The sequence below is a fragment of the Camelina sativa genome, chromosome 9, assembly GCF_000633955.1.
Source record: "Camelina sativa cultivar DH55 chromosome 9, Cs, whole genome shotgun sequence".
In the NCBI taxonomy this organism is placed as follows: Eukaryota; Viridiplantae; Streptophyta; class Magnoliopsida; order Brassicales; family Brassicaceae; genus Camelina; species Camelina sativa.
The window spans coordinates 30,282,638-30,306,760 of NC_025693.1; the positions used below are offsets into that span (position 1 = coordinate 30,282,638).

Genomic DNA, 24,123 nt, shown 5'->3' on the forward strand with positions numbered 1-24,123 from the left:
AGTTATTTTATTTTGAAGAATACATGTAATTGACATCAACGTAAGAGTTTAGTAGTATATATGGTTATATATTCACCGTTGAATAGTAATTAATCCCATAGTTAACAGATGAAAACACATTTTCAAAACATACATAAAACAACGTACGTAGCACACAATAATTTCCCTTGCAGTGCATGAGATTACAACGTCAAGACAATAATAACACTATTAAACCTCATTATTAATGGATACAAACTTTTTTTTTTATCAACTGATTTTATATATATGTTACTTATTTGTTGGAACGGTCATACAAGATTACATTCATTATCCACCATTTCCCAAAAAACAGCAGTTGCTAAGTTAGTTGGGGGTATTGGTTTGAGATTTGAATAGAGTTTTAAAGATTTTAGATGTTATGTAGAATCTGTTGTTATTAGAACAAGACTTTGTTAAACTCTGTTAAAGTTTAGTGTTATTAGTTTGTGATTTGTAAAAAGTCATTTAAAATCTTCAGAAATTTGGGTTATTGGATTCAGACTTTTATAAAGTCATTAAAAGTTTTGTGTTATTCAATTAAAACAAAAGAATCTAGGATTGTTAATGAGTTCAATTATTATGTTATTGGTTCATGATTTTAAAAACTTTCTTTAGAAAATAAAGTCATGGAAAGTATCACAAAAATACAGGGATTGTTTGGAGACTTTACAAGATTTTAGAAAACTAATCCACAAAACTCTCTATCAATCTTCAACAATCATTCACTTATTCACTTTTAATGATTTTATTGAACTCTTAAAAAATCTTCATAAATCTCAAACCAATACCACCCCCTAAACCTCTTTACATAATAGACTTTGTTGTAATGTGATAACTGATACTGGATTGGGCCTGGAGTACTGCAGAAAATAATGGTAAAGCCCATACCTTATATATTAGGCTCGAGCAGAATCCAACGGAGATTGGACTGCTGATTGCTTTAACTGTGACTGCGACTTGCCTTTCTTCTGCACCGTTATTTTAAGGGACTTGTGTTGTGTGGTAACCCTTTGGCCACATCATGCTTGAAATGAATGGTATCTACNACAATCTTCAACAATCATTCATTTGTTCACTTTTAATGATTTTATTAAACTCTTAAAAAATCTTCATAAATCTCAAACCAATACCTTGTTTCTGTTAAGGAAACCTGAAATTTACAAAAAAGAGTTTAAACTCTATACTATCCAAAAGACCAATCCTAGCTACCCAAAGGATGAAACCTTCTCACCGTCAAACACTTGATACATCCACGTTAGATGACTAGACGTAACATACGGCTATAACCTGTACTCACTTGTGACATAACCAGTACTCACTTGTGAGTTGTGACGCTCTGTGGCTGTGGGATGAGATGAGCTCCTCTATTAGCTTTTGGATACAAACAAGTGACATAACCAGTACTCACTTGTGAGTTGTGACGCTCTGTGGCTGTGGGATGAGATGAGCTCCTCTATTAGCTTTTGGATACAAACTAAAGTGGAGTTTCTAATGTTAGTAGTGGATATAATTGCGAATTACCTTTTCTAATAAATCCCATAAGGCCAGCCATAGTCTAGCGAAAACCTCTTCAGCAACTAGCGGGTTTAATAAACCTCTTTGTAAACTAGAGGGTTATTAAAAAACGGCAAGATGTTCGATCAAAACGTCACGGAGTGCCAAACCTTTAAAAGAGAAAATTGCTTTCAAGGTTCTTCTCTCAGTATCAACGGAGTTGAAACAGTTCTTCTTCTACTCAGAGATCCAATTTCGTGCCCATTCTCGTCTCTATTTTGATGTTCAAAGTTTTGATCTTCGAGAAATTTGCAAAGATCTAGAGTGTTGAAAAACCCTGGGATGTGAGTTAAACGGAGAACCAAAAAAAAACAATGGCGAAAGCGTCGACGAGCGTTTGGGTCACAATGCAAAGGAAGAGATGGGCTATGGTGGTTTTACTGTTTGTATCTGTATCAACAGTTGGTGTAATCCTCGTGAGATCTAGCTTCGAATCCTGTAGCTATAGCGGCCAATTCGTGAAGGAGAAGAATGAAGTTAACAGCGCCACGAAGTTTCAATCGAATCCTCTAGGTTTCATGAAATCAAAGCTTGTTTTGTTAGTTTCTCATGAGTTATCACTCTCAGGTGCTGATTTGATTCTCCTTTTTTGATCTGGGTTCTCGAAAAATTTCAACTTTTTTTCTGAAGGGATGATTGGTTTTGTGTGACAAAAAGGTGGACCTTTGCTGTTAATGGAATTGGCGTTTTTGTTAAGAGGAGTTGGTTCTGATGTTGTTTGGATCACTAATCAGAAACCAGTTGAGGCAGATGAAGTTATCTACAGTCTAGAGCACAAGATGTTGGATCGTGGAGTTCAGGTTCTCTTAGTTTCTACCATTAGACTGCTTAATTTGTTGTAAAAATGTTGTCTTGAGCTTCTTCGTAGTTCTTTGGGGGGGTTTTTGGTGTTAACGTGAGCTTTCTTGACTCCAGGTGATCTCTGCAAAGGGTCAGGAAGCCATAGATACTGCTCTGAAGGCTGATTTGATTGTACTAAATACTGCTGTGGCTGGGAAATGGCTGGATGCTGTTCTCAAGGAGAATGTTGTAAAAGTTCTACCTAAGATCCTTTGGTGGATTCATGAGATGAGAGGACACTATTTCAATCCAGATTTGGTCAAACACCTCCCTTTTGTTGCAGGGGCAATGATTGATTCTCACGCAACTGCTGAGTACTGGAAAAACAGAACTCAGGCTCGCCTAGGGTTCGTTTCCTCCTATACAGTAAACTCAGTTGGATTCACTTATTTTTTTTGCTTCTTGTAGCTTAACACTGTTCTATGAATGTTGGAATACAGGATTAAAATGCCCAAAACTTATGTGGTGCACCTAGGAAATAGCAAGGAATTGATGGAAGTAGCTGAAGATAGTGTTGCCAAGAGAGTTCTCCGTGAGCACGTCCGAGAATCTCTTGGAGTTCGGAATGAAGACTTACTCTTTGGCATTATTAATAGTATGCCATCTTCTTATGTCTTTCTTTTCTCAGTTTCCTGAGGAGTATCATCTATTTAATAAGGAGTAAGAGTTTACTTGAGTTTGTTATTATTTTCAGGTCTATCACGAGGAAAAGGCCAAGACCTGTTTCTCCGAGCCTTCCACGAAAGTCTTGAAACAATCAAAGAGAAGAAACTTCAGGTACCAACAATGCATGCAGTAGTTGTAGGAAGCGACATGAGCCGGCAGACAAAGTTCGAGACTGAACTACGCCACTTTGTCCAAGAAAAGAAACTTGAGAGCTTTGTCCACTTTGTCAACAAAACTCTAACCGTAGCTCCGTATATAGCAGCCATAGACGTTCTTGTCCAGAATTCTCAAGCCAGAGGAGAATGCTTTGGGAGAATAACAATCGAAGCCATGGCCTTTAAGCTACCTGTACTTGGTACTGCAGCCGGAGGTACAATGGAGATTGTACTGAACGGAACGACCGGTCTGTTACATAATGCAGGTAAAGAAGGCGTGACACCTCTTGCCAAGAACATAGCGAAATTGGCAATGCAAGTTGAGTTAAGGTTAACAATGGGGAAAAATGGGTATGAGAGAGTAAAAGAGATGTTTTTGGAACATCATATGTCACATCGAATAGCTTCAGTGCTCAGGGAAGTCTTGCAACACGCAAAAGCTCATGCTTTACGATGAGATGAGATCATTAAACTACAATGTTTCTTGATCTCTCTCTCTCTTATTTATTCTGTTCATAGAAATATACAATACTACCGCATTGTTTTTTCTTTTCTTTTGTGTATACGAGTTGAGATTAGCTTTGCTGCTGAATTAAACTACAATGTTTTCTTATATCCACGAATACGGGTTGAGATTAGCTTTGCTGCTGAATTAGTAAAGTACTAAAGTGTAAGTATCCAGGGATTAAACTGAAAAAACCAAAACGTATGGGGTCAAAACTAGAATATATATAAAATAGCGGGATTAAATAGATATAAGTTACGAATGTTTCAGTTGTGAAAAAAATCAAACGGGAAGTATAAACAGAACAGATTCTTTATTGTTTAAGCAGAGAGAAAGAAAACAAAAGCATAAAAAATCTCAGAATCGTTCGTATCCAAACATTGCTTAGTACTTCAAAGCTTTGTAGGTTCGCTTCCATGGAAGACAGAGAAGAAGAGTCAGCGAGGAGATGCGACGCCATTAAGACGTACAAGTCGAAGGTCGAACTTCGCAAGTTACTCCAAATATTACTCTATCTTCGTCCAGATTCTTTCTAAACCCTAAATTTTCAGCTAATTTTTTGCCATACACATGTCTAATCTTTAGGGTTTTACAATATGCATGATGACATTTTGCTTTCTTCATTTAGAGATGATGACATTGGAAGATCGCAAGAAAAGGTTTCAAGAAACTGAACACGATCTCAAATACCTTACCACTACTCGTGCGGAAAGAGGTGGAGAAATTGTGAAATCTCTAGACAAAGAACGATGTAAACCTCTCTCTCTCTCTCTCTCTCACTTTTTCTTGATTTTGTTTTTTCTTCTTCCCCAAGTCATTCACTTTCACAAATTCAATCTTCAGTTCTTGTGAAAGGAGACGGTGGAGGTCGTTACATTGTGAACTTGTTAGGTACGAGCCTAACGACGTCACCAGAAATGGATTAAGAGGTGAGAATAGAGAAGATAAGAGAAGATAAGAGAGGAAGGAGGGGATTAGGGTTAGAGAGAATAGAGAAAAGAGGCAAGATGTAATAATTGATATTTTCTTTCATAAAGTTTACCCTCATCGGGATACAATGTTTAATACCCTAAGATAGAGTTTATTTCTTAAAACGACAACGCTTTGGTAAGAGACACAACAAAGCCACTAATGATTTATTCTCGAACCCTCTGTTTCCCCACGAGGTTCTATCACACTTAGCCACTTCCCATCTGAGACTTACTCTGCCACTGTCTAGCTCTTCTCCCTTTGGTTCTTGCCTTCTTCCTCATGAACGCCACATGCACCCTTAACCTATCAGAACTGCTGTAACAAAGTGGATCAGTCAAAGCTAGTTTCTGGAACTAGAGTTACTCATCAGAAAGATTCATTGACGATAATGAGAATTCTCCCTCCTATGGTTAATCCATTGGTTGATAATATGGTGCATCGAGACCGTGGAGATGTTAGCTACTCAGATCTTGGTGGTTTATCCAAACAAATCAGAGATCTTAGAGATTACGTTGAACTTCCTCTCACAAATCCTGAACTCTTTCAACGAGTTGGTGTAAAACTTCCCAAGGTTAGGATTGATTTCTTGTTTGATTGATTTCAGTTTCCGCAAAATTATAAAGAGACTTAGTGTGTTGAGTTATGTTAATAGGGAGTACTTCTTTATGGACCTCCTGGAACTGGAAAGAAATTGTTAGCTAGAGCCGTCGCTAGCAACATGGATTCAACTTTTCTGACGGTAAGATCGAGTTCATATACAAATAATGCTAGTTTTTTTTTTCCTTAACGTATACCAAAATTTAGGATAGTTTGGGTTCATTGTAGGTTGTTTCTAGCGCGCTTGTAAGTAAATATTTGGGAGATAGTTCATTGTTAGTGAGAGAGATGTTTAGATATGCTCGTAATCATCAAGTAAATTTCTCATTTTTTTGCTTAATACATGTTGTGAAATTTTTGGTATTACTTACGTATGATATAAGCTGTGTTCTTTTCTTCTGGTTAAAGCCTTGTATCATCTTTATGGATGAGATTGATGCTATTGGTAGACGTCGTGGCTCCAGAGAAGGAGGAGCAAAAACTAGTGTTCTCATTGAGCTTCTTTCTCAACTTGATGGATTTGATGAACTTGATAAAGTTTGTGTCTCTGTCTCTTCTTTTTTCTTGCATCTTTGTAGTTTTAAAATGCATGCGCAGCAAAAAAATCATGTATGAATTATCATGGCTTTTGTTAATTAGGTGAAAGTTATAATGGCAACAAACAGAGCTGATGTTCTTGACCCTGCACTTCTTCGACCTGGTAGAATCGATAAGAAGATAGAGGTTCCTTTGCCTAATGGAGATTCTAGAATGAGAACACTCATGATTCATGCTTCTGCTATAACTAAACATGGAGAGATTGATTACGATAAGATCGTGAAATTATCTGAGGTTTGACTCACTTACATTCATGACTTGTGTTTGTGTAAAGCAAAAGTGCAAAACAGAACAGAACTTTTTTTTTTTTGGAAAATTTTCTTTTGTAGGGATTCAATGGAGCAGATATGCGTAACATATGTACTGAAGCAGGGATGTTAGCTCTACGTGCAGAGCGTGATTACGTTCTCCCCAATGATTTCATCAAGGTAAGTAAGTTTCTGCTTATTGTGATCTTTGATAATGTGTTGCAATCTTTCCCATTTTATGATCATAACTAAAACACTTTTTTGTTCAGGCTTGTTGGTGTTGGGTTTCGACGATCATAAGGCCCACCAAATAAGCCCATTAGGGCGTACGCGCAGGTCAGGAAAAGAGGCCCAGTAAGGGCCCATGGAGGAAAGCACGAGCAGGAGGATGAAGTCAACCTGGAGAAGAAATCGGGATTGGGGAGCCGAGATTGCAGCGAGACGTTCAGGAAGGGTTTCGAGGAATTTTAGTTTAAATAGCAGATGAATGTGAAGGACACAACACATGTAATCAAGCTCAGAGCGAATCAATAGAAAAAGTGAATACAAAAGTCCAGTTCGTTGTTTTTCATAGTTCTAAGTCGATTTGTACCGAAAGTCTGCCCAGATCTCATTTTACAAACTTATTCTTCTAATTGTTGTTTCTAGCCCCAACAACTTGGCGCCGCCTGTGGGGACTTAGGTCTTTCTATTCTCAAAAATCGACTGCTTTGAACTCCAGCGAAATGGATCCATCCACCGCTAACACAATCATCTCAGAGACTGCTCCACCAGCGGCAGTCCACGGATCCACCTCCATCAGTGCACCTTCCCAGGGTGCACCCGCGTCAGCCCAGTCCGATAACGAGGTTACAGATCTAGTCAGACCCGGGACAGGCTCATCACTTGACGACAGTCAAGCACCGAACCAAAGTATTTTGGGAGGTTCGGGTCTCACTCATCACAGACCCGCCCAAACTCAGAATCTCGGTAGTACAAACCCAGGGGTTACCGTCGGGGTTGTTCCCACGGCCCCCGCGATCTTGACAGGAAACAGGAATCAGTCCCGAGTATGGACTCGTTCAGAGAATAACGGAACGAACCGACCCGGACAGCACCATGCGCCGGTGGTCTCTTCCGGGACCCCCGTCAGCAACGATCCGTCCGAGATTCGCGGAATGCTCACCGTTCTGATCGATAAGACCCAAAGTCAAGATGCGACAAATAGGGCCCTCATGAACAGAATCGAGCGGCATGAACAAGAGCTCGCTTCTCGCGCAAATCTCGGACCCTATCGGGATTCCGCGTACTCTTCGGGAACAGCTTTAACCAATCCCACGGAAAGAGCGCTTCCCCGGACTCGTCTCGACTTTGAGGCGGTCCACGTTACCCCGCCCGGGATCAGAACGTTACCCGTTTTCGCGCCGTCAGAGAGCAACGGAGCTCCGAGCTCGTCGGTCTTAAATGGTAACGCGAGCTCGCGACGTGACGAGCATCCCCCATCCGGGGACGTCGGGTCAGCAGGGCAGGTCCTCCGCACCTCGGGGGCTCTGGAGGGCTCCTCGGTGAGACTGGATCCAGTCCCGACAGGAGAACTCAGAAATGGGGCGTCACGAGGAATAACGACCGAGGATCTCGGTCTTCCCGGACCTCCGAGTAGCGGCGCATTCAGCGCGCAGTTCCTAACCGAGTACATGAATAAGGCAAGCGCCGAGATGGCCCAAATCCGCTCTAAGGTGCACCTGGCAACAAGCGCAGCCCCAGACATCGATCGCGTGATCGCCGAAACAAGGCGTACCCCGTTCACAGACCGAATCGCGAAGGTTCGCCTTCGTGACGTGGGCAAGCTCCGCCTTCCCGAATACGCGGGCATAACGGACCCGGGAGCGCACCTCCGAGCTTTCAGATTAGCCATAACAAAAGCTTATCTCACCGACGACGAGTGTGAAGCCGGCTACTGCCGTTACTTCGCCGAGAACCTGGTGGGACCGGCGTTGGAATGGTTCGCCTCTTTGGAATCCAACTCCATTGACAGCTTCGATCAGCTCGCCTCGGCATTTTTGAAGCAGTATTCAGTCTTTTTCCAAGCTAAGGTGACCGAATCAGACCTTTGGCTTCTCGTCCAAGAAAAAGACGAACCGCTCCGCGATTACATCAATCGCTTCAAGTCAACCATAGCCAGGATAACCAACCTAAGCGACGAGGTTGCCCTGGCAGCCCTTCGGCATGGCTTATGGTACACCTCGAAATTCCGCGAAGAGCTCACCGTTCGACAACCCCCGTCGCTCGACGACGCACTCCATAGGTCGATTAATTTCGCCCGAGCAGAAGAGGAGCGGGCCGCTCTGGCCGAGATCCATAAGTCATCAAAAGCACCGTAAATGGTTTTAGTAGTACATCTCGGCGAAGTCAGGCTGGGACGCTCAGCTCCCCGGAGTATTGTGGGCCACACGAACTACGCCGCGTGGCAGCACGGGCGAGACGACGTTCTCCTTAGCCTACAGAATTGAGGCCGTAATACCAGCAGAAGTTACCATAGGCAGTATTCGCCGAGCTGTTTCCCCCGAGAATGAGGAGGAAAATAGCGAAGCGCTGCGCGATCACCTCGACGTCATCGACGAGAAGAGAGAACAAGCCTACGTGCGAGTTCAAAATTACCAGAATGCCATCGCTCGCTTCTATAACTCGAAGATCCGACCTCGGCGTTTCGCTGTCGGGGACCGAGTACTCCGTCGAATGTTCGATCACAGAAAAGAAAAGAACGCCGGCAAAATGGGAAGGACCTTTCCGTATCACCGAGGTCGTTCGCAATGGCGTATATCGCCTCGTAGACGAGAGCAACGGTAAAGCCGAGCTCCGGCCTTGGAACGTCATGAACCTCAAAAAATACTTCTAAGAGGTATCCATAATAATCGAACTACGACCTGGCTTGATCCCCTTACGGGGTACGTAGGCAGCTCAATATCCTGAGCGCAGCCACCTTCCCAACTCGATCCGCTCCGCAAAATCTTTCCAAATAAAACGCGAATTTTACCATGACCTGGTGCACCGTTACCAAATATACCAAATCAACAAACAATAACTCTTTCTAACGGCGCGACGAAATTGCCTACAAATAAACGTACCTACGACACCAAACAGCACATGCGAATTTCGCACTGTCTTGCAACCGTTTCAAGCTTTTTCGAACACTTCATCAAAAACAAAAAAAAAAAAAAAAGGTCAACACAGCTCTAGCTAACAGTCCGCACCCCACGACCTCACGTGAAAGCAAATAAGATTTCACTACCCAATTTGGAAAACCTCAAAGGACTTCATCCCCAAATAGCAAATTTTTAGTGAATTCTACGGAGTTCACAAATTAAGTGCCTGGGGAATATTTCCCGCTGTCCGAAGCCGGCCTAGGAGAGTTCCGTATACCCCGAGTACATATTAGAACTCACGCGTTTCGACCCGAAACAGTTAACAAAGACAATATGAAAAGAACAAGGGTTTGAATGCCTCCCCAGGCAGCTGATTCCAAAAAACGAAAAGAAATAAAGTCTTGGGTTAAAACCCCACGGGCAAGTCATAACAAAAGATTTAAAAGCCCTTTCGGGCAAATAACGCAAGTTCAAAACGATAAATAAAATAAAGACGCCATAACTCAAACGTCTTCTTCCCCGGTCCCAGCCTCCGGATCCTTCGCGGCACTCGCGTTGCTCCCATGCTCGTCCAAACCACGCGGGACCCCGGTTCCGACATCAACCTCCATGGGCGCGACCGAGTCTTCCGAGATCTGAGGAAGGTCCAATTTGCTCACCGAAAAGTCCGAAACCGCCAAGGAGTTGGACCTAACCGCAAGGACCGCCCGCTGCGTCTCGAGAACTTGCACCTCCTCCGCAATTGATGTCCTCCCCTCGTCGATCTGCTTGATCAAAAGAAGGTTGGACTCGATCTCTGCGAGATCGCTCTCGACCGCGGTCTGCTCTTTCTTCCTCTCCCACTTGCTCTTCACTGAATCCAGCACCGCCCGGTAGTCTTGGGACATCCGCTCCTTGGCCTCACGAACAGCTCGACGAGTCGCCTCCGCATGTTTTGCCCCTTCCCCGAGGAAGATCGCGAAACCGAAACGACATGAAAGATTCTCTGGATATTCGCCTTTCAACCCTCCCAAAAATAGGTTAAAAGGCTGGGGGGCAATTGTTGGTGTTGGGTTTCGACGATCATAAGGCCCACCAAATAAGCCCATTAGGGCGTACGCGCAGGCCAGGAAAAGAGGCCCAGTAAGGGCCCATGGAGGAAAACCCGAGCAGGAGGATGAAGTCAACCTGGAGAAGAAATCGGGATTGGGGAGCCGAGATTGCAGCGAGACGTTCAGGAAGGGTTTCGAGGAATTTTAGTTTAAATAGCAGATGAATGTGAAGGACACAAGACATGTAATCAAGCTCAGAGCGAATCAATAGAAAAAGTGAATACAAAAGTCCAGTTCGTTGTTTTTCATAGTTCTAAGTCGATTTGTACCGAAAGTCTGCCCAGATCTCATTTTACAAACTTATTCTTCTAATTGTTGTTTCTAGCCTCAACAAGGCTGTAACAAAACTAGGCGAAGCGAAGAAACTTGAATCCAGTGCACTTACTATTGTTGATTTTGGGGAAGAATAAAAGATAGAGAAACATAAAGAAGGAAAGAGATAATAATGACTAACAAATTCATCAAAAGAAGAAGCATAGATCTAAATTAGACTGAGAACCTTTTGTTCTGTTTTTCTATGGTTTCAGTCAGTTTGAATCATCATTAGCTTCTCTTTGCATGGATTCATCTGAGGAATCCCCAAATTCCTCTCTATACATCTCTTCTATCATCGGTTTCCAGAGTCTAACTCGAGCATTTATAAACCAGTTCGATACCTTTGATCATCATCATCAACAACAACAAAAATGACAATCAGAATCAGGATGATACCAAAAAATTTAAAAGCAAGAGCAGATTCTGAGGAGTGTATACTTGGTTCTTGGAAAGTCCTGTTTGAGACGCCAACACCAGCTTCTCTGCTTCATTCGGATAACTGTTTATACATTACAACAATCAAATATTATTTCTCCAACATTTACTTCGATCCACTGTTAGTTACTTAAACAACAAGAAAACTTACGGATGCAAGAAATGTTGAAAGAGCCAAGCTCGGAGAATAGCAACGGAAGTCTCTGGCAAGCCTCTGATGGGTTTCCAAGCATGTCTTTGTGGTCCTTGAACCAAACCAAGACGCTGAAGTGATGATGAAGTGTTCCCATCGAACAAGCTGAGCTGTGATAAGCCAGAGCTGATGATCTTGGGAACATCTTGATGAGAGTTGATGAATCTCCGACGAACAGAGTTGAGCTGAGAGATTATTGCTTCTTCTAGACTACCGAAATGTCGAGTCATGGCTTGAAGAGCTAAACCGGTGTATACTTTGGATGATCCTTCTCCTGCTATTTCCTCAAATGCTGATATCACTTGCTCCAATTGATTGCAGTACATGTCAAATCTTTCTTCTACCTGTCCATAAACCGGAGTTAACCAAAATAATGTTACAACAAAAACAGAGGAAATAATTATGGGACATTTAGGAAACCAATCTTAAAACATCTTAATTCAAAAAGACAAAAAAATCCTAAACTCTATGAATACTAAGAAATATACCATGTTGTTTAGATTTTGTCATCAAAATTTAAGGTTTTATGCTTTAGGGTTTAGAATTTTTGGGTTTAAGGTTTAGTCTTTAGACTTTAGATTTACTTATTAGACTGTAAGTTTTGGAGTTCATGGTTTAATAGTATACACTGCTTTGTTAAATTAAATATATATAAACCAATTTAGACTATTTTCAAAGTTGTTTGGAAGATTAGAGTGACTGACCTGTTGCAATAAACTGAGAAGCTTCGTGATTTTGATATGAATCTCATGATTCTCAGGCAAAGACATGAAACCTGAACTGCAAAGTTCGGATTTGATTTCGGAAGACAATTTAAAACCGGATCTTTTCCTTCCTGGAAAGAGCTGTTGGATTAAGATGTCGTTGCAAAGCTCAACATCTCTACCACCTATATCGATTACTTCTTCTACAAGGCACTGCACTGCCTTGGCATATCTTGAATCCAGCAAAGTACCACGCAGAGATGAACACTCATGCCTTACCCTAAACTCCATCTTCTTTTCTACTTGGAGATGTTCTGTTACTCTTTTTGCTCGACATACATAAATAAATAAGTAACCAAGAAGCAATCAATATATATATATATATATATTATTCATAATTTCATAATGTATTTTATATTAAAAATTGGAAGTTGACTTGTAGCGAAGCTAGCTTTTGAAACCCATAAATACTAGCCAATGCTAGTTACCAGTATAAACGAGAGTGCCTCCAAAAATTCAACGAATAGCATTATATTATTTTATTTTTTCATTTTTTGATAATTGAGTAACATGATATATTCGGTGGACTTTATTGCTTTTATAAATTATCAAATTTGAAATATGAAGAAATTGTTCGTTGAAATCTGTGGAGTTTACTGAGGTAGACCATTATTCGATTAGACCCCTCGTAAACTATATTTTTGTGGCAACCCATAAAAACTCTTTGACGTTGAAAAAACACTATTAGAGGTAATCCATGGTCAAAGCCAAGTTTAGAAACAATTATTGTGTTTAAGAAAAGCACTGAAGATTTTGAAATCAAGAAGCACCTAGCTAGATAGAGTAAGAAGAGCCACCGATGCTGCATATCCTGCAGCAAAAGCACTATGCATAGTTACCTACACTTCCACCTACTAATAGCACTTAGTATTTAAAATATTGGCAAATAAAATAAAAACAATTAAGGTAACACACCTGTCCAAAAGAATTTGGTTTTGTATATCCTTGTCAAAAAAAAGAAGAAGAAAAGGGATATAATATGGTCCCTCTCCTCTGAGCACCAAACAAACAACAGGCTTTTGCATAAATGCTTCTTCTTATCTTGTTTCAGCATCCACAATCCCTTTTTGAGCTTCTAACTTTGTTGGGAAGTTCAAACCCCCAAAAGAGAAAAAGACACACACAAACAAACAACAAGTATTAACTTCTTTTTTTTATAAGAATTATTTTTCAAAATCTTGAAGGAAGTATAATATAAATGTTAACAACATGCACCTTATCTATTTGCTTTTCTTTTTGTTATTAGTTAAGTTATGGTATTATATTTCTACAATCCAGATGATATACATAATAATCAAAATGGATAAACTTGAAAGTTGTTTGTGGAGCCAATGATTCTCATTAGTGCTTAGGGAATAACTAATCTTCATAACGACTCTGATTTCACATATCCACAGTCTTTTTTTATTTTTTCTACCAAAGTAAAAACAAACTCCATAATTCTTCAAATGTTAAGAATGGAGTTAAAAGTTGACAACAAAATATTGAAGTTATGTTAAAAAATTTCATATACAAACTTGTTAGTTCAAAATCTTCATGAGAGTTTTACCGTATTAATGTCGATGTTAAAAAAAGGGAGAAGCTGGTTCATGATTGCTATTATTTATTGGAAATTCAGAGATTTTGTCTGCGTCTGAATCTGAACTCAGAACAATAAAGGCAAAGGAGCATGTAATACTTTAAAGAGTAGTATGTGTATTTTCGTTGATAGTAGCTGCTAATTAGGCTTTTCTTGAAAACACGCTGCAAAGATCTCGAAGACATTGCTTTGGCTTTTCTTAGTTTCACATCTACTTGCTAGTTGCTACAACACATCCAATGGGCCTTCGAGTCTTCGACTTTTGACCCATTCATAGCTTCTATTTAATTTATCTTATTATATTATAAATTGTTATCGTTAATTTATTTTGCTTAACAAAAGAGTTTGCATAAATAGGTCATCACTACAAGAAAACACGCCTTTTGCGAGGACGTGTTGCGACGGAGGAGAGCCCTCGCAAATTTGCGGTGGATTTGCGACGAAAATACAAGAAATTAAAAATATATAGCAAATCTCTCGCAAAATTGCGAGGAAGCATGTCGTCGCAAATCCACTGCTCATTTGCGAGGTATTTACGACAAACTCGCGGGGAAGGTCACCTTCCTCGCAAATCACTCGCAATTTTGCGATGCATTTGCGAAAATAAAATCCATAGCAAATTTGCTACCGATCTGCGAGTGAACTGCGATTGCCATAGCAAATCCATTGCAAAATGAGGAANATTAAGGTAACACACCTGTCCAAAAGAATTTGGTTTTGTATATCCTTGTCAAAAAAAAGAAGAAGAAAAGGGATATAATATGGTCCCTCTCCTCTGAGCACCAAACAAACAACAGGCTTTTGCATAAATGCTTCTTCTTATCTTGTTTCAGCATCCACAATCCCTTTTTGAGCTTCTAACTTTGTTGGGAAGTTCAAACCCCCAAAAGAGAAAAAGACACACACAAACAAACAACAAGTATTAACTTCTTTTTTTTATAAGAATTATTTTTCAAAATCTTGAAGGAAGTATAATATAAATGTTAACAACATGCACCTTATCTATTTGCTTTTCTTTTTGTTATTAGTTAAGTTATGGTATTATATTTCTACAATCCAGATGATATACATAATAATCAAAATGGATAAACTTGAAAGTTGTTTGTGGAGCCAATGATTCTCATTAGTGCTTAGGGAATAACTAATCTTCATAACGACTCTGATTTCACATATCCACAGTCTTTTTTTATTTTTTCTACCAAAGTAAAAACAAACTCCATAATTCTTCAAATGTTAAGAATGGAGTTAAAAGTTGACAACAAAATATTGAAGTTATGTTAAAAAATTTCATATACAAACTTGTTAGTTCAAAATCTTCATGAGAGTTTTACCGTATTAATGTCGATGTTAAAAAAAGGGAGAAGCTGGTTCATGATTGCTATTATTTATTGGAAATTCAGAGATTTTGTCTGCGTCTGAATCTGAACTCAGAACAATAAAGGCAAAGGAGCATGTAATACTTTAAAGAGTAGTATGTGTATTTTCGTTGATAGTAGCTGCTAATTAGGCTTTTCTTGAAAACACGCTGCAAAGATCTCGAAGACATTGCTTTGGCTTTTCTTAGTTTCACATCTACTTGCTAGTTGCTACAACACATCCAATGGGCCTTCGAGTCTTCGACTTTTGACCCATTCATAGCTTCTATTTAATTTATCTTATTATATTATAAATTGTTATCGTTAATTTATTTTGCTTAACAAAAGAGTTTGCATAAATAGGTCATCACTACAAGAAAACACGCCTTTTGCGAGGACGTGTTGCGACGGAGGAGAGCCCTCGCAAATTTGCGGTGGATTTGCGACGAAAATACAAGAAATTAAAAATATATAGCAAATCTCTCGCAAAATTGCGAGGAAGCAAGTCGTCGCAAATCCACTGCTCATTTGCGAGGTATTTACGACAAACTCGCGGGGAAGGTCACCTTCCTCGCAAATCACTCGCAATTTTGCGATGCATTTGCGAAAATAAAATCCATAGCAAATTTGCTACCGATCTGCGAGTGAACTGCGATTGCCATAGCAAATCCATTGCAAAATGAGGAATTTTTTTTTTTTAATATTACAAAACTTAATATAATTAGACATTACTTTTAATGATTAAAAAGATGATAGAAAAGAGTATGATGAGACATTAGACCTTATAATATACTTGAAAGTTAATTTTGTTAACTTTTGAAATTATTTTGATGGTTTTTATAAATTAAATATACAAGGTTGCGACAAATTTGCGACTGATTTGCTAGATAAATAGCATATTAGTCGCAAATCCATCGCAAATTAAGAAAATCATAGCAATTCCCTCGCAAATTACAACTTCAAACCCTATACCCTAAATCCTAAACCCTAAACCCTAAAGACTAATTACATTACTATTAATGATTAAAAATATGAATCCAAGACTTATAATCACAGATAGGGCAGTGCAACACAAAATATTTGGAGAATTGGACAATTTTGGAATATTTGTCAAATATTTGTTTTAATGTAATGAACATATATAGGAAGATAGTTAGAAGATAGTTAATGATTAGAGGAAGATGCAAAATTGGACAATTTTAAAAAGTTTGATGATAGAAAAAAGTATGATGAGCCTATTGGACCACATAATATACTTGAAAGTTTGTTTGACTAATTGTTTTAAATCATTTTTGATGGTTTTTATAAATTAGAGATTGAAGGTTTGCGACAAATTTGCGATGGATTTGCTATTTGCATAGCAAATTACTCGCAAATCCATCGCATATCTCTTACGTCATAGCAATTCCCTCGCAAATGAACCCTTGAACCTAAACCCTTAAGACTAATTACATTACTATTAATGTTTCAAAAGATGAATCCAAGATTTATAATAAAAAAATAGGGCATAAATGACAATTTTAAAACCTAAACCCTAAATAAATCGCAAATCTATCGCAAATCTATTGCAAATGTCTCAGTTCATAGCAATTCCCTCGCAATTTCTGGAAATATAAATTACATATTTTAATACGTTTGCTAGGGATTTGCGAGGGACCGTAGCTAATCCGTAGCAATTTTTGCGAGAGACTTGCGACGCATCGTTTTTCCTATATAAATAGAAAAACCTAGTTTGAGCGAAGCTCAAACCTCGACTAATCCACAGCCGCAAAAACCCTCGAACCCTAATTCCTCTATTCTCTGATCAATCTTCACCTCTCTTCTCCGATTAACCACCTCTCTTCTCCGGTTACTCAAATCCTCCACCTCTCTCTTCTCCGGCTAATCTCCTCGTCCTCGGTTAGTCTACTCCTCCTCTCTCTTCTTATGTCGGCTAGATCTGTTTGCGAGACAAAGGTTTAGGATTTTAGGGTTTTGATTTCAGTTTTAGGGTTTTGATTTCTTCTCTGATTTCTTCTCTCTTCTCCGATCTCTTCTGTCTCTTCTTTCTTCTGTTTTTAATTCGATTTTAGGGTTCAAAATTGGGGATTCAATTTGGGTTTTAATTAGATTTTAGGGTTTCGAATTTGGGGATTCAATTTGGGGATTCGATTTGGGTTTTAATTAGATTTTAGGGTTTCGAATTTTAGGGTTTCAATTTTAGGGTTTTGATTTTTTGATTCGATTTTGGTTTTAGTGGTTAGGTTTGATTTTGATTTTAAGGGTTATTTAATTTAGGGTTTCAACATTAGGGTTTTTATGTAATTCGAATTTAGGATTTTTACCTAATTCGAATTTAGGATTTAATCTAATTTGTTTTTAGGGTTCTAATTATATCGAATTTGAGTGTTTTAATTTAGTTTTTTGGAATTGTTTTTTAGATGTCTTCTCAAGAGAACCAAAATCATTCTGGTGGCCAAAACGTTTACAGAAGATTTATATCTTCTCAAGGGCTATCTCCTCCCATCCCTTCTCGAAGGTTACCTTCTTCTACCTCTGCTCCAAGGGTAGCTTCTCCCGCCTCCTCGCAAGGTACCTCACCGGTGATCCAAGATAATCGTCAAGGAACCTCACCGGTGGTGGAAGATCATCTTCCTCCACAGCATTCGACTTCGCGTGTCAACGATGTGTCTCCTCAGACCTCTTCTTTTACTTTGGAAGAGCTACTTGCAAGTCCCGGTCGTGCTAGCTTACAGAAACTGGACCCTAAACGCCCTCCGGGTACTCTATGGTAAGAATGTAGTTAGGGTTGTCTAATTTTTTAGATCTATTTTCATTGATCCTCATTCCCTTTTTTCTTGTGTTTTGTAGGTTTGCCCAGGATCCTCAGGTTGCTGCTACTGTTCGGGCCATCTTTGAAAGAGATTTCAAAGAAGTTCATGCCAATTGGACCCAAACACCAGGTGCGGTTGTAAACCGGTGGTTTGAAACATTTGCGGTAAGTTAAATGTTTGTTGATGTGTTTAAATTACAGATTTTGTTTTTACTTACTTGATTCTGATTATGATTCTGATTCATGTTATGTTTTTACAAGCAAACATATAACTGGGACCACTCTATCAATGGGAGAGTTCGAGCCGAGTTTGAAAGCAAGTTGAAGACCCGGATGACTGATCAAGTGTCTCGGTGGAAGTCTAAGTGGAGAGTAAAAGGTGATGATGCAATGCCGCGGTGGCTTGATCCTAAAGTATGGGAAGGCTTGGTCAAGTTTTGGTCTGAACCAAAATCTGAGGAAAAGAGTATCAACAGTCGAAATGCTCGATACAGTGATCCTGATGGCAATGGAATGCATAAACACCGGTCTGGTCAGACCTCTTTTAAAGCCCGTGCACGAAAACATGTAAGTATGTTAAGTTAGTTATTTAGTACAATTACTTATAAATTCTTGCTTTAGTCTAATACTTTGTTGTTTCATATCTTTGTTTAGTCGGAGATGACTGGTGAGGCACTTCCTGATTTCTTGAAAGTCCTAGAAGATACTCATAGGAAACCTGATGGGTCGTTTGTGGATGGACTATCTGAGAAGGTATACAATGAAGTGTCATCGAGGATAACTGAGGCTGAAACTGGGCTATGCTCAGGGGACAATATAGAGAGTAGTGCTTCTGGCGGATTGTCAGTTAGTATGAAGAACCAAATTTTTGCTGAGGTAAATTCTTGAACTTTACATTGTGTTTTGGTTTTCACTTGTTTCATATCTTTGAACTTTACATTGTGTCTATGTTTTTTGTTGTTTGCAGGTTGCTCCGAAGAAGAAAAACAGGATATATGGAGTCGGTAATATGCAAACTGAAGCATCTTCAGCTCATGTTGTTCTCACGCCTACTCCGACTGAAGATCCAGTCATTCTAGCTGAGAAGCTTTCTCAGGCCGAAGCTGTTCTTGCGAGTCAGTCTACTCAGTTAGAAGATTATGCATTGAAGTTGCAACAAAATACTCAGAAGATGCATTGCTACGATGCCTACTTCGATTATCTATCTGAGAAGGACCCTGAATTTGCTGCAAGATTTCCCCGACCTGAGACTGATGCCACCATTGATACCGGAGCAGGAGATACCACGAGACCATCGTAGGGTCTCTTGTTCTTGAACTTTACTTCTGTGTGATGGTCTCTTGTTGTTGAACTTGTAGTTGTGTTTCAATTTATGTTTTGAACTTATGTTTGTGTAATTTTAACAATATTTTGTAATTTACAAGTTTGTTTTCAGTTTTAATTAAAAGTTTTTTGGCTAATTATGACTTTTAGTTTGCATAATTAGAAAATAATCATAATTAATTTGCATAATTTGAAAATAATCATAATTACAAAATGTATAATTCATCATGTTGCGACGGACATATAAGTCGCAAAACCATCGCAAAGTTTGCGAGGGAATTGCTTGAATGAAGTTGCTAGGAATCTGCTATTGATATTGTCCCTCGCAATTTGCGTTGTTTTTGCGAGGGCAAATTTTTCCTCGCAAAATTTGCGAGGGATTTGCGACGTTGACCAATTTGCGAGAAGCGATTTGCGAGGGAAGTGTGTTCCTCGCAATTCCCTCGTTTTTGCCTATTTGCGAGGGATTTGCTATGAATTCTTCCATCGCAATAGGCGTGTTTTCTTGTAGTGTATGGTTTATAGCACTTCTGGTCTTATTGGTACTCTCCGGCTTTTACAGGTTCTATGGGAAAGCTTGTGAGCTTTTTTCTGATTCAGCTGGGCAGTTTTAGATCTTTGGTTTTTGTTTATTCATTAGTGACTTGTTTTTCTAGGTTGTTTAGTCTTTGTATCTTTGTTTCCGGAAATTTGTAACCTGCCGGCTTATGTGTCTGGAAGTGTGTAACTTACCAGCTTAAGCTTCCCTTGTTTGGACTTAGTGCTTCCCTTGTTTGGGATTAGTCTTAGGTGATTTCTTTGTGTTCACTTTTTTGTATTCAACAGATGTAATCTGTTCAATTATAATATAAACCTAGATGAAAAAAAAAAAGTTTGCATAAAATGATATCTATAATTCTATCGAATTTAATTGAGGCGAACCTAGCATTTAGTGAAAAATTTGACAATTTTACGGAATTTAATTGAAAATTTAATTTTGTTGATCGTTTTAGCGTTAAAAAAAATGTGATACACATATAATAAGATTAATAACATGGTTGGTTTGGTGTTGATTTCATTCGTTTTGTTTTGTATTTGGTCTCAAATACACTAGGAAGTGTAGAATGATTATAAATATATAAACTGTTTCTAAAAATATTTGTAATTGAGCAATTTTTGTTTATTAAATTGTATAAAAGAAAATGACAAAATTGGAAGAAAAATAAACTGACAAAACAGGATTTAGTCGGTTTAAAAGGAAATTAAAACGATTTTTACAACTGATTATATACTATTCTCATCATTATATTACTGCACAAATTTTTGAAATTAGTATTAAAAATTGTTTAAATAATATTGTGATAGAATTTTGGTATCATAAAATGGGTGACATTTTGACCAAAAAAAAAAAAAAGGGTGATAATGGAAACGCACACAGAACGTGGAATTAATGTTACGATTGTACCGCTTCGACCGTTTCATCACGCAGCAGCAAAATCCAGGGGATCCTGGCTGTTCTGCAATATCACTGACACAGATACACCAAAGTACGAAACGGTCGTGGATCTAAAAAACCTCAGGATGCTACACGTGTCATCATCTCCACCGTCTCTAGAAAAAAAATCTGATCATTAAGATCTCTTCTTCAATCAGACAGAGAAAGACCCCACAAATCTGAACCCTCCGATCTACTACGATCCTTCCTTCCTCGCTTCTTCTTCTTCTTCTCCAAGGGGATCTCTCTTTTGTATCTGTCTCCATCTCTTAGAAGGCAGTATGACTAGTTCCGGTGCTCCTTCTCGTAAGGTTCTGTCTCTCTCTTTCTCTCTCAGTTGCTCTGTTTATTTTGACTTTGGCTTTGGAATTAGGGTTTTTGACTCTTTTTTTTTCTTTCTGTTTTGGGAAACTGTGTGCTGTGTAGGCTCTGAGCAAGATCGCGACTAATAGGCTTCAGAAAGAGCTTGTTGAATGGCAGATGAATCCACCCACTGGCTTCAAACACAAGGTCACTGATAATCTCCAGAGGTAATTTTTAATTTTTGGGTACTACTAGTACTAGGGTTGTTATACAAGGTCACTTGTGTGCGATTTTAGCAATATGTTGATGTGAAAAAATCATGGGTTTTGCAGATGGATAATTGAAGTTATTGGCGCTCCAGGTACTCTGTACGCCAACGATACCTATCAGCTTCAAGTTGATTTTCCTGAACATTATCCTATGGAGTCACCACAAGTGAGTGTATATCTCTCCTCTGTTCTATGTTAGTGTAATCAGTGTAATGAAGAAGATCTCTTGACTAAGTTTTGAAATTGTAAGCTGAACTGCATTTACTTACTTCAATTGGATTTTCACATTAGTGCTTGGTTATCAATCTTGGAATCTCTGCTATCTGGTCTCTGCTTTCTTATGAAATCTCTTGAGCTCTTTCTGAGTTGACTTGACTTGAGTACTAAGTTCTTTATTTATTCTGTTATTCATTTGTGCAGGTGATTTTTCTTCATCCAGCTCCTGTGCATCCTCACATTTACAGCAACGGGCATATTTGTTTAGGTATGTCAGTCTATATCCTCTGTTTTATGATACTCTCTTGGCTCTTTTGGTTATTATCTTCCACTTCACTTTTGTTTTACTCTGAATCCGGTACATTTCTAATGGCTCTACTTGCTTGCCTTCATCTGAAGCTTGATGGGAGATGTCAATGATGATTATTAGTTTTTTAGCCTCCATAAATTTGTTTCTTGTCATATGAAATAAGGCATCTCGACTCGCTTGTGTTGCTAGTAACAAGATATATTAGGATATTTTGGCAATCCTAGTGATTAACATAATCTATTTATGAATTTTATGATCTTCTGTGGAACTGACTTGAGTCTTATATATTCCTTTAGATCCAACGGTTCACTCGTATTCTTAAAACTCTTAAGATCAGTGTTGAGCAAATGTACATAATGAGTGAATCATTTGGCGTGTTTCCTGTATTTTATTGCTCAAATTCAATAGCACAGTTTTTTTGAACGCTGATCTAAAGTTGTGTATCGATTTGTAGATATTTTGTATGATTCTTGGTCTCCAGCCATGACGGTGAGTTCCATCTGCATCAGTATCCTCTCCATGCTGTCAAGCTCAACTGAAAAGGTACGCACAGCATAGCTCTTAATGAGCTCACCATTATATAAACTATACTCTCTTTAGTTTTCCACATAGCTGAACCTTCCTCTCGCTTGGTTGTTTTTTTTTGTTGCAGCAACGACCAACCGACAATGACCGCTATGTGAAGAACTGTAAGAACGGAAGATCTCCAAAGGAGACTCGATGGTGGTTCCACGACGATAAAGTATAAAACCTCGTTCGACCATTAAGAAAAATGTAAAATAATCCGAAACAGTCTCGAGGTTTGTTGTCTATTTTTAATTTAACCGGGTTTTAAGCTTGTCCCAAAACCCATCTCCAAAATCCGTGATGTAAAAAAACAACACAATAAAATTTGACTAATTTTGAATCTTCTACTCTAATTTTTTAAAACCCTACTAACATAAGCCCCAACCTAATCTCTCTGATGCTTCTCTACTAGGTCATATATATACATCAGGAAGAATATTTTTCTCAACTACTACTTTCTTCTGGTTTTTGTTCTGTCACCATGAAGCCGCTGACGAAGAAGGAGACGATGGTGGAAACAAAGACAAAGATGGGTTTTGAAAGATTCTCTGACCAGTAGCAAGTATATGTCGCGGATCGAACTCAGCTTTGAGGCTTCTGAACCGATCCCACTTGTCCCCAAAATGAGCCACCCACTCTTCTTGTGTTGCGTGGTGAGGAAGGTACTGCTTCACATTGATCTTAGCTTGTTCACAGAACTCCAAGATCCGCCGGTTCTGATCTTTCAGATACTCTAGCTTCTGCGTCTCCTCACCGTCCGTTAAAGCTGATCTCAATAGAGCCACCAGATAGAAAATTTCCTCATCCGGCGTCACGGCTGAGCTCCTCTCGTCCCATCTGGCAAATAACAATCACATAAAGCCACGTCAGCAACGACAATATCTATATACAATTAATAAATGATGTGTGGAGGGTTCGTTGAGATCGGTTTGGTTTAGGAGAATCCGATCGGGACCCACCCACCATGAGTTCTAGGAACTTAAAAAAAACAGACAAAACCTAATGTGGACCGTCGGATTTGGTCGCAAAAACAAAAACGAACAAAAGGGAAAGACGAGCCGACGAGGCGTTATTGTCAATCTTAGCTGGTTCGATGCCACATGTGGACAACGTTTTTCGGACAATCCCATGTACCACGTGTCGAGTTTTTTTTTCAGTTTTGTCAAACTTTTTTATTATTGGACCACTAATTAAACCCCACAAGTGTAACTTTGCATGCATGCAAGACTCGTTTTATTCTTTTTTCCTAACGACAGAGTTTAGAAGTAGTAATCAACGGTTATGCTAAGACTTACTTGTCTTTGTTCATGGGGTAGATAAGGATAGGGCCACTTGTTTTATTCCCCAAAATGCCCTTGAAAACGCCTTTGTCGAAGTCAGAGATTCTTGATTTTGGTACGAAGAGGTTGAGCCATGGGTGTGGAACCTCCCACAAATTCTTGGACCGGAGCTTCAACTCCGCCTTGTGTACCCGGTCCAGAAAATCCACATACTGTAAATCTGTCGTAAATACCGATGTCGGTATGAAATTCAATTTCTTCATCAAAATCTCTACTTCCTGTAAGAAAGAGAAAAGGAAAAAAAATCCACGTTTAATATACTTAATCCGGAATAGGAAAATAAAGTTTACGGGGAAAATTAAGAAAAGCTGTTTTGCTATTAAAGCCTACCAAAACAAAAGATAAGTTAAGATTCCAGTAGAGTTGGTCTTAAAAAAAAGTTAACTTAGAGAAAGAGGAATCATTATTTGGTGAGTGGTCCATGACCTTGTCCACTACTTAATTAGTAACCATGATTAATTCGCTAGTGATAAACTAAAACATCAGAAGAAGAAGAAGAA

At 39.0% G+C, this 24,123-nt stretch overlaps 6 protein-coding genes across 6 annotated transcripts in view; 4 read left to right on the plus strand and 2 right to left on the minus strand.

Moving 5' to 3' along the window:
• On the plus strand, window positions 1,718-3,874 carry LOC104713191. The gene is made up of 5 exons (XM_010430261.2): window positions 1,718-2,142; window positions 2,233-2,375; window positions 2,491-2,762; window positions 2,856-3,010; window positions 3,110-3,874. Exons 1-5 carry the CDS (start codon window positions 1,890-1,892, stop codon window positions 3,691-3,693), a joined length of 1,407 nt encoding a protein of 468 aa, XP_010428563.1. The 5' UTR covers window positions 1,718-1,889; the 3' UTR covers window positions 3,694-3,874.
• Window positions 4,375-10,778, plus strand: LOC104713193 (26S protease regulatory subunit S10B homolog B-like). Its single transcript, XM_019230084.1, has 9 exons — window positions 4,375-4,492; window positions 4,585-4,638; window positions 5,040-5,284; window positions 5,366-5,452; window positions 5,539-5,625; window positions 5,719-5,847; window positions 5,950-6,141; window positions 6,237-6,335; window positions 10,704-10,778. The coding sequence occupies exons 1-9, from the start codon at window positions 4,375-4,377 to the stop codon at window positions 10,776-10,778; spliced, it is 1,086 nt and encodes a 361-aa protein (XP_019085629.1).
• On the minus strand, window positions 10,731-12,442 carry LOC104713192 (BEL1-like homeodomain protein 11). Its single transcript, XM_010430262.2, has 4 exons — window positions 12,016-12,442; window positions 11,270-11,655; window positions 11,122-11,182; window positions 10,731-11,024 (listed from the first exon to the last, which is right to left on the minus strand). Exons 1-4 carry the CDS (start codon window positions 12,304-12,306, stop codon window positions 10,896-10,898), a joined length of 867 nt encoding a protein of 288 aa, XP_010428564.1. The 5' UTR covers window positions 12,307-12,442; the 3' UTR covers window positions 10,731-10,895.
• Window positions 16,821-19,178, plus strand: LOC104713194. The gene is made up of 6 exons (XM_010430264.2): window positions 16,821-16,908; window positions 17,430-17,779; window positions 17,860-17,986; window positions 18,083-18,388; window positions 18,476-18,697; window positions 18,789-19,178. The coding sequence occupies exons 2-6, from the start codon at window positions 17,430-17,432 to the stop codon at window positions 19,119-19,121; spliced, it is 1,338 nt and encodes a 445-aa protein (XP_010428566.1). The 5' UTR covers window positions 16,821-16,908; the 3' UTR covers window positions 19,122-19,178.
• Window positions 20,762-22,628, plus strand: LOC104713197 (probable ubiquitin-conjugating enzyme E2 16). Its single transcript, XM_010430268.2, has 6 exons — window positions 20,762-20,929; window positions 21,045-21,148; window positions 21,254-21,356; window positions 21,611-21,674; window positions 22,171-22,259; window positions 22,369-22,628. Exons 1-6 carry the CDS (start codon window positions 20,900-20,902, stop codon window positions 22,462-22,464), a joined length of 486 nt encoding a protein of 161 aa, XP_010428570.1. The 5' UTR covers window positions 20,762-20,899; the 3' UTR covers window positions 22,465-22,628.
• The window catches only part of LOC104713195 (cytokinin dehydrogenase 5), a 5,824-nt gene continuing 4,208 nt past the window's right edge, over window positions 22,508-24,123 (minus strand). Inside the window, exons 4-5 of the mRNA XM_010430266.1 lie at window positions 23,579-23,841; window positions 22,508-23,120 (exon numbers count right to left, since the gene is read on the minus strand). Coding sequence (XP_010428568.1) covers window positions 22,760-23,120; window positions 23,579-23,841 — 624 coding nt within the window. The 3' untranslated portion in view covers window positions 22,508-22,759. The remainder of the gene's footprint in view (window positions 23,121-23,578; window positions 23,842-24,123) is intronic.

Bases quoted from the DNA above. Each gene is read 5' to 3' on its own strand.
- LOC104713194 (XM_010430264.2), top strand. From the start codon at position 17,430: ATGTCTTCTCAAGAGAACCAAAATCATTCTGGTGGCCAAAACGTTTAC. The intron at 17,780-17,859 runs GTAAGAATGTAG...TGTGTTTTGTAG, and splicing joins CGCCCTCCGGGTACTCTATG to GTTTGCCCAGGATCCTCAGG. The intron at 18,698-18,788 runs GTAAATTCTTGA...TGTTGTTTGCAG, and splicing joins AGAACCAAATTTTTGCTGAG to GTTGCTCCGAAGAAGAAAAA.
- LOC104713192 (XM_010430262.2), bottom strand. From the start codon at position 12,306: ATGGAGTTTAGGGTAAGGCATGAGTGTTCATCTCTGCGTGGTACTTTG. The intron at 11,656-12,015 runs GTCAGTCACTCT...GTTTATGGACAG, and splicing joins TTCTCAGTTTATTGCAACAG to GTAGAAGAAAGATTTGACAT. The intron at 11,183-11,269 runs GTAAGTTTTCTT...ATGTATAAACAG, and splicing joins TTTCAACATTTCTTGCATCC to TTATCCGAATGAAGCAGAGA.
- LOC104713191 (XM_010430261.2), top strand. From the start codon at position 1,890: ATGGCGAAAGCGTCGACGAGCGTTTGGGTCACAATGCAAAGGAAGAGA. The intron at 2,376-2,490 runs GTTCTCTTAGTT...TCTTGACTCCAG, and splicing joins TGTTGGATCGTGGAGTTCAG to GTGATCTCTGCAAAGGGTCA. The intron at 3,011-3,109 runs GTATGCCATCTT...TATTATTTTCAG, and splicing joins ACTCTTTGGCATTATTAATA to GTCTATCACGAGGAAAAGGC.
- LOC104713193 (XM_019230084.1), top strand. From the start codon at position 4,375: ATGACATTGGAAGATCGCAAGAAAAGGTTTCAAGAAACTGAACACGAT. The intron at 5,285-5,365 runs GTTAGGATTGAT...TTATGTTAATAG, and splicing joins TTGGTGTAAAACTTCCCAAG to GGAGTACTTCTTTATGGACC. The intron at 5,848-5,949 runs GTTTGTGTCTCT...TTTGTTAATTAG, and splicing joins GATTTGATGAACTTGATAAA to GTGAAAGTTATAATGGCAAC.
- LOC104713197 (XM_010430268.2), top strand. From the start codon at position 20,900: ATGACTAGTTCCGGTGCTCCTTCTCGTAAG. The intron at 21,675-22,170 runs GTATGTCAGTCT...ATCGATTTGTAG, and splicing joins CAACGGGCATATTTGTTTAG to ATATTTTGTATGATTCTTGG. The intron at 22,260-22,368 runs GTACGCACAGCA...TTTTTGTTGCAG, and splicing joins TGTCAAGCTCAACTGAAAAG to CAACGACCAACCGACAATGA.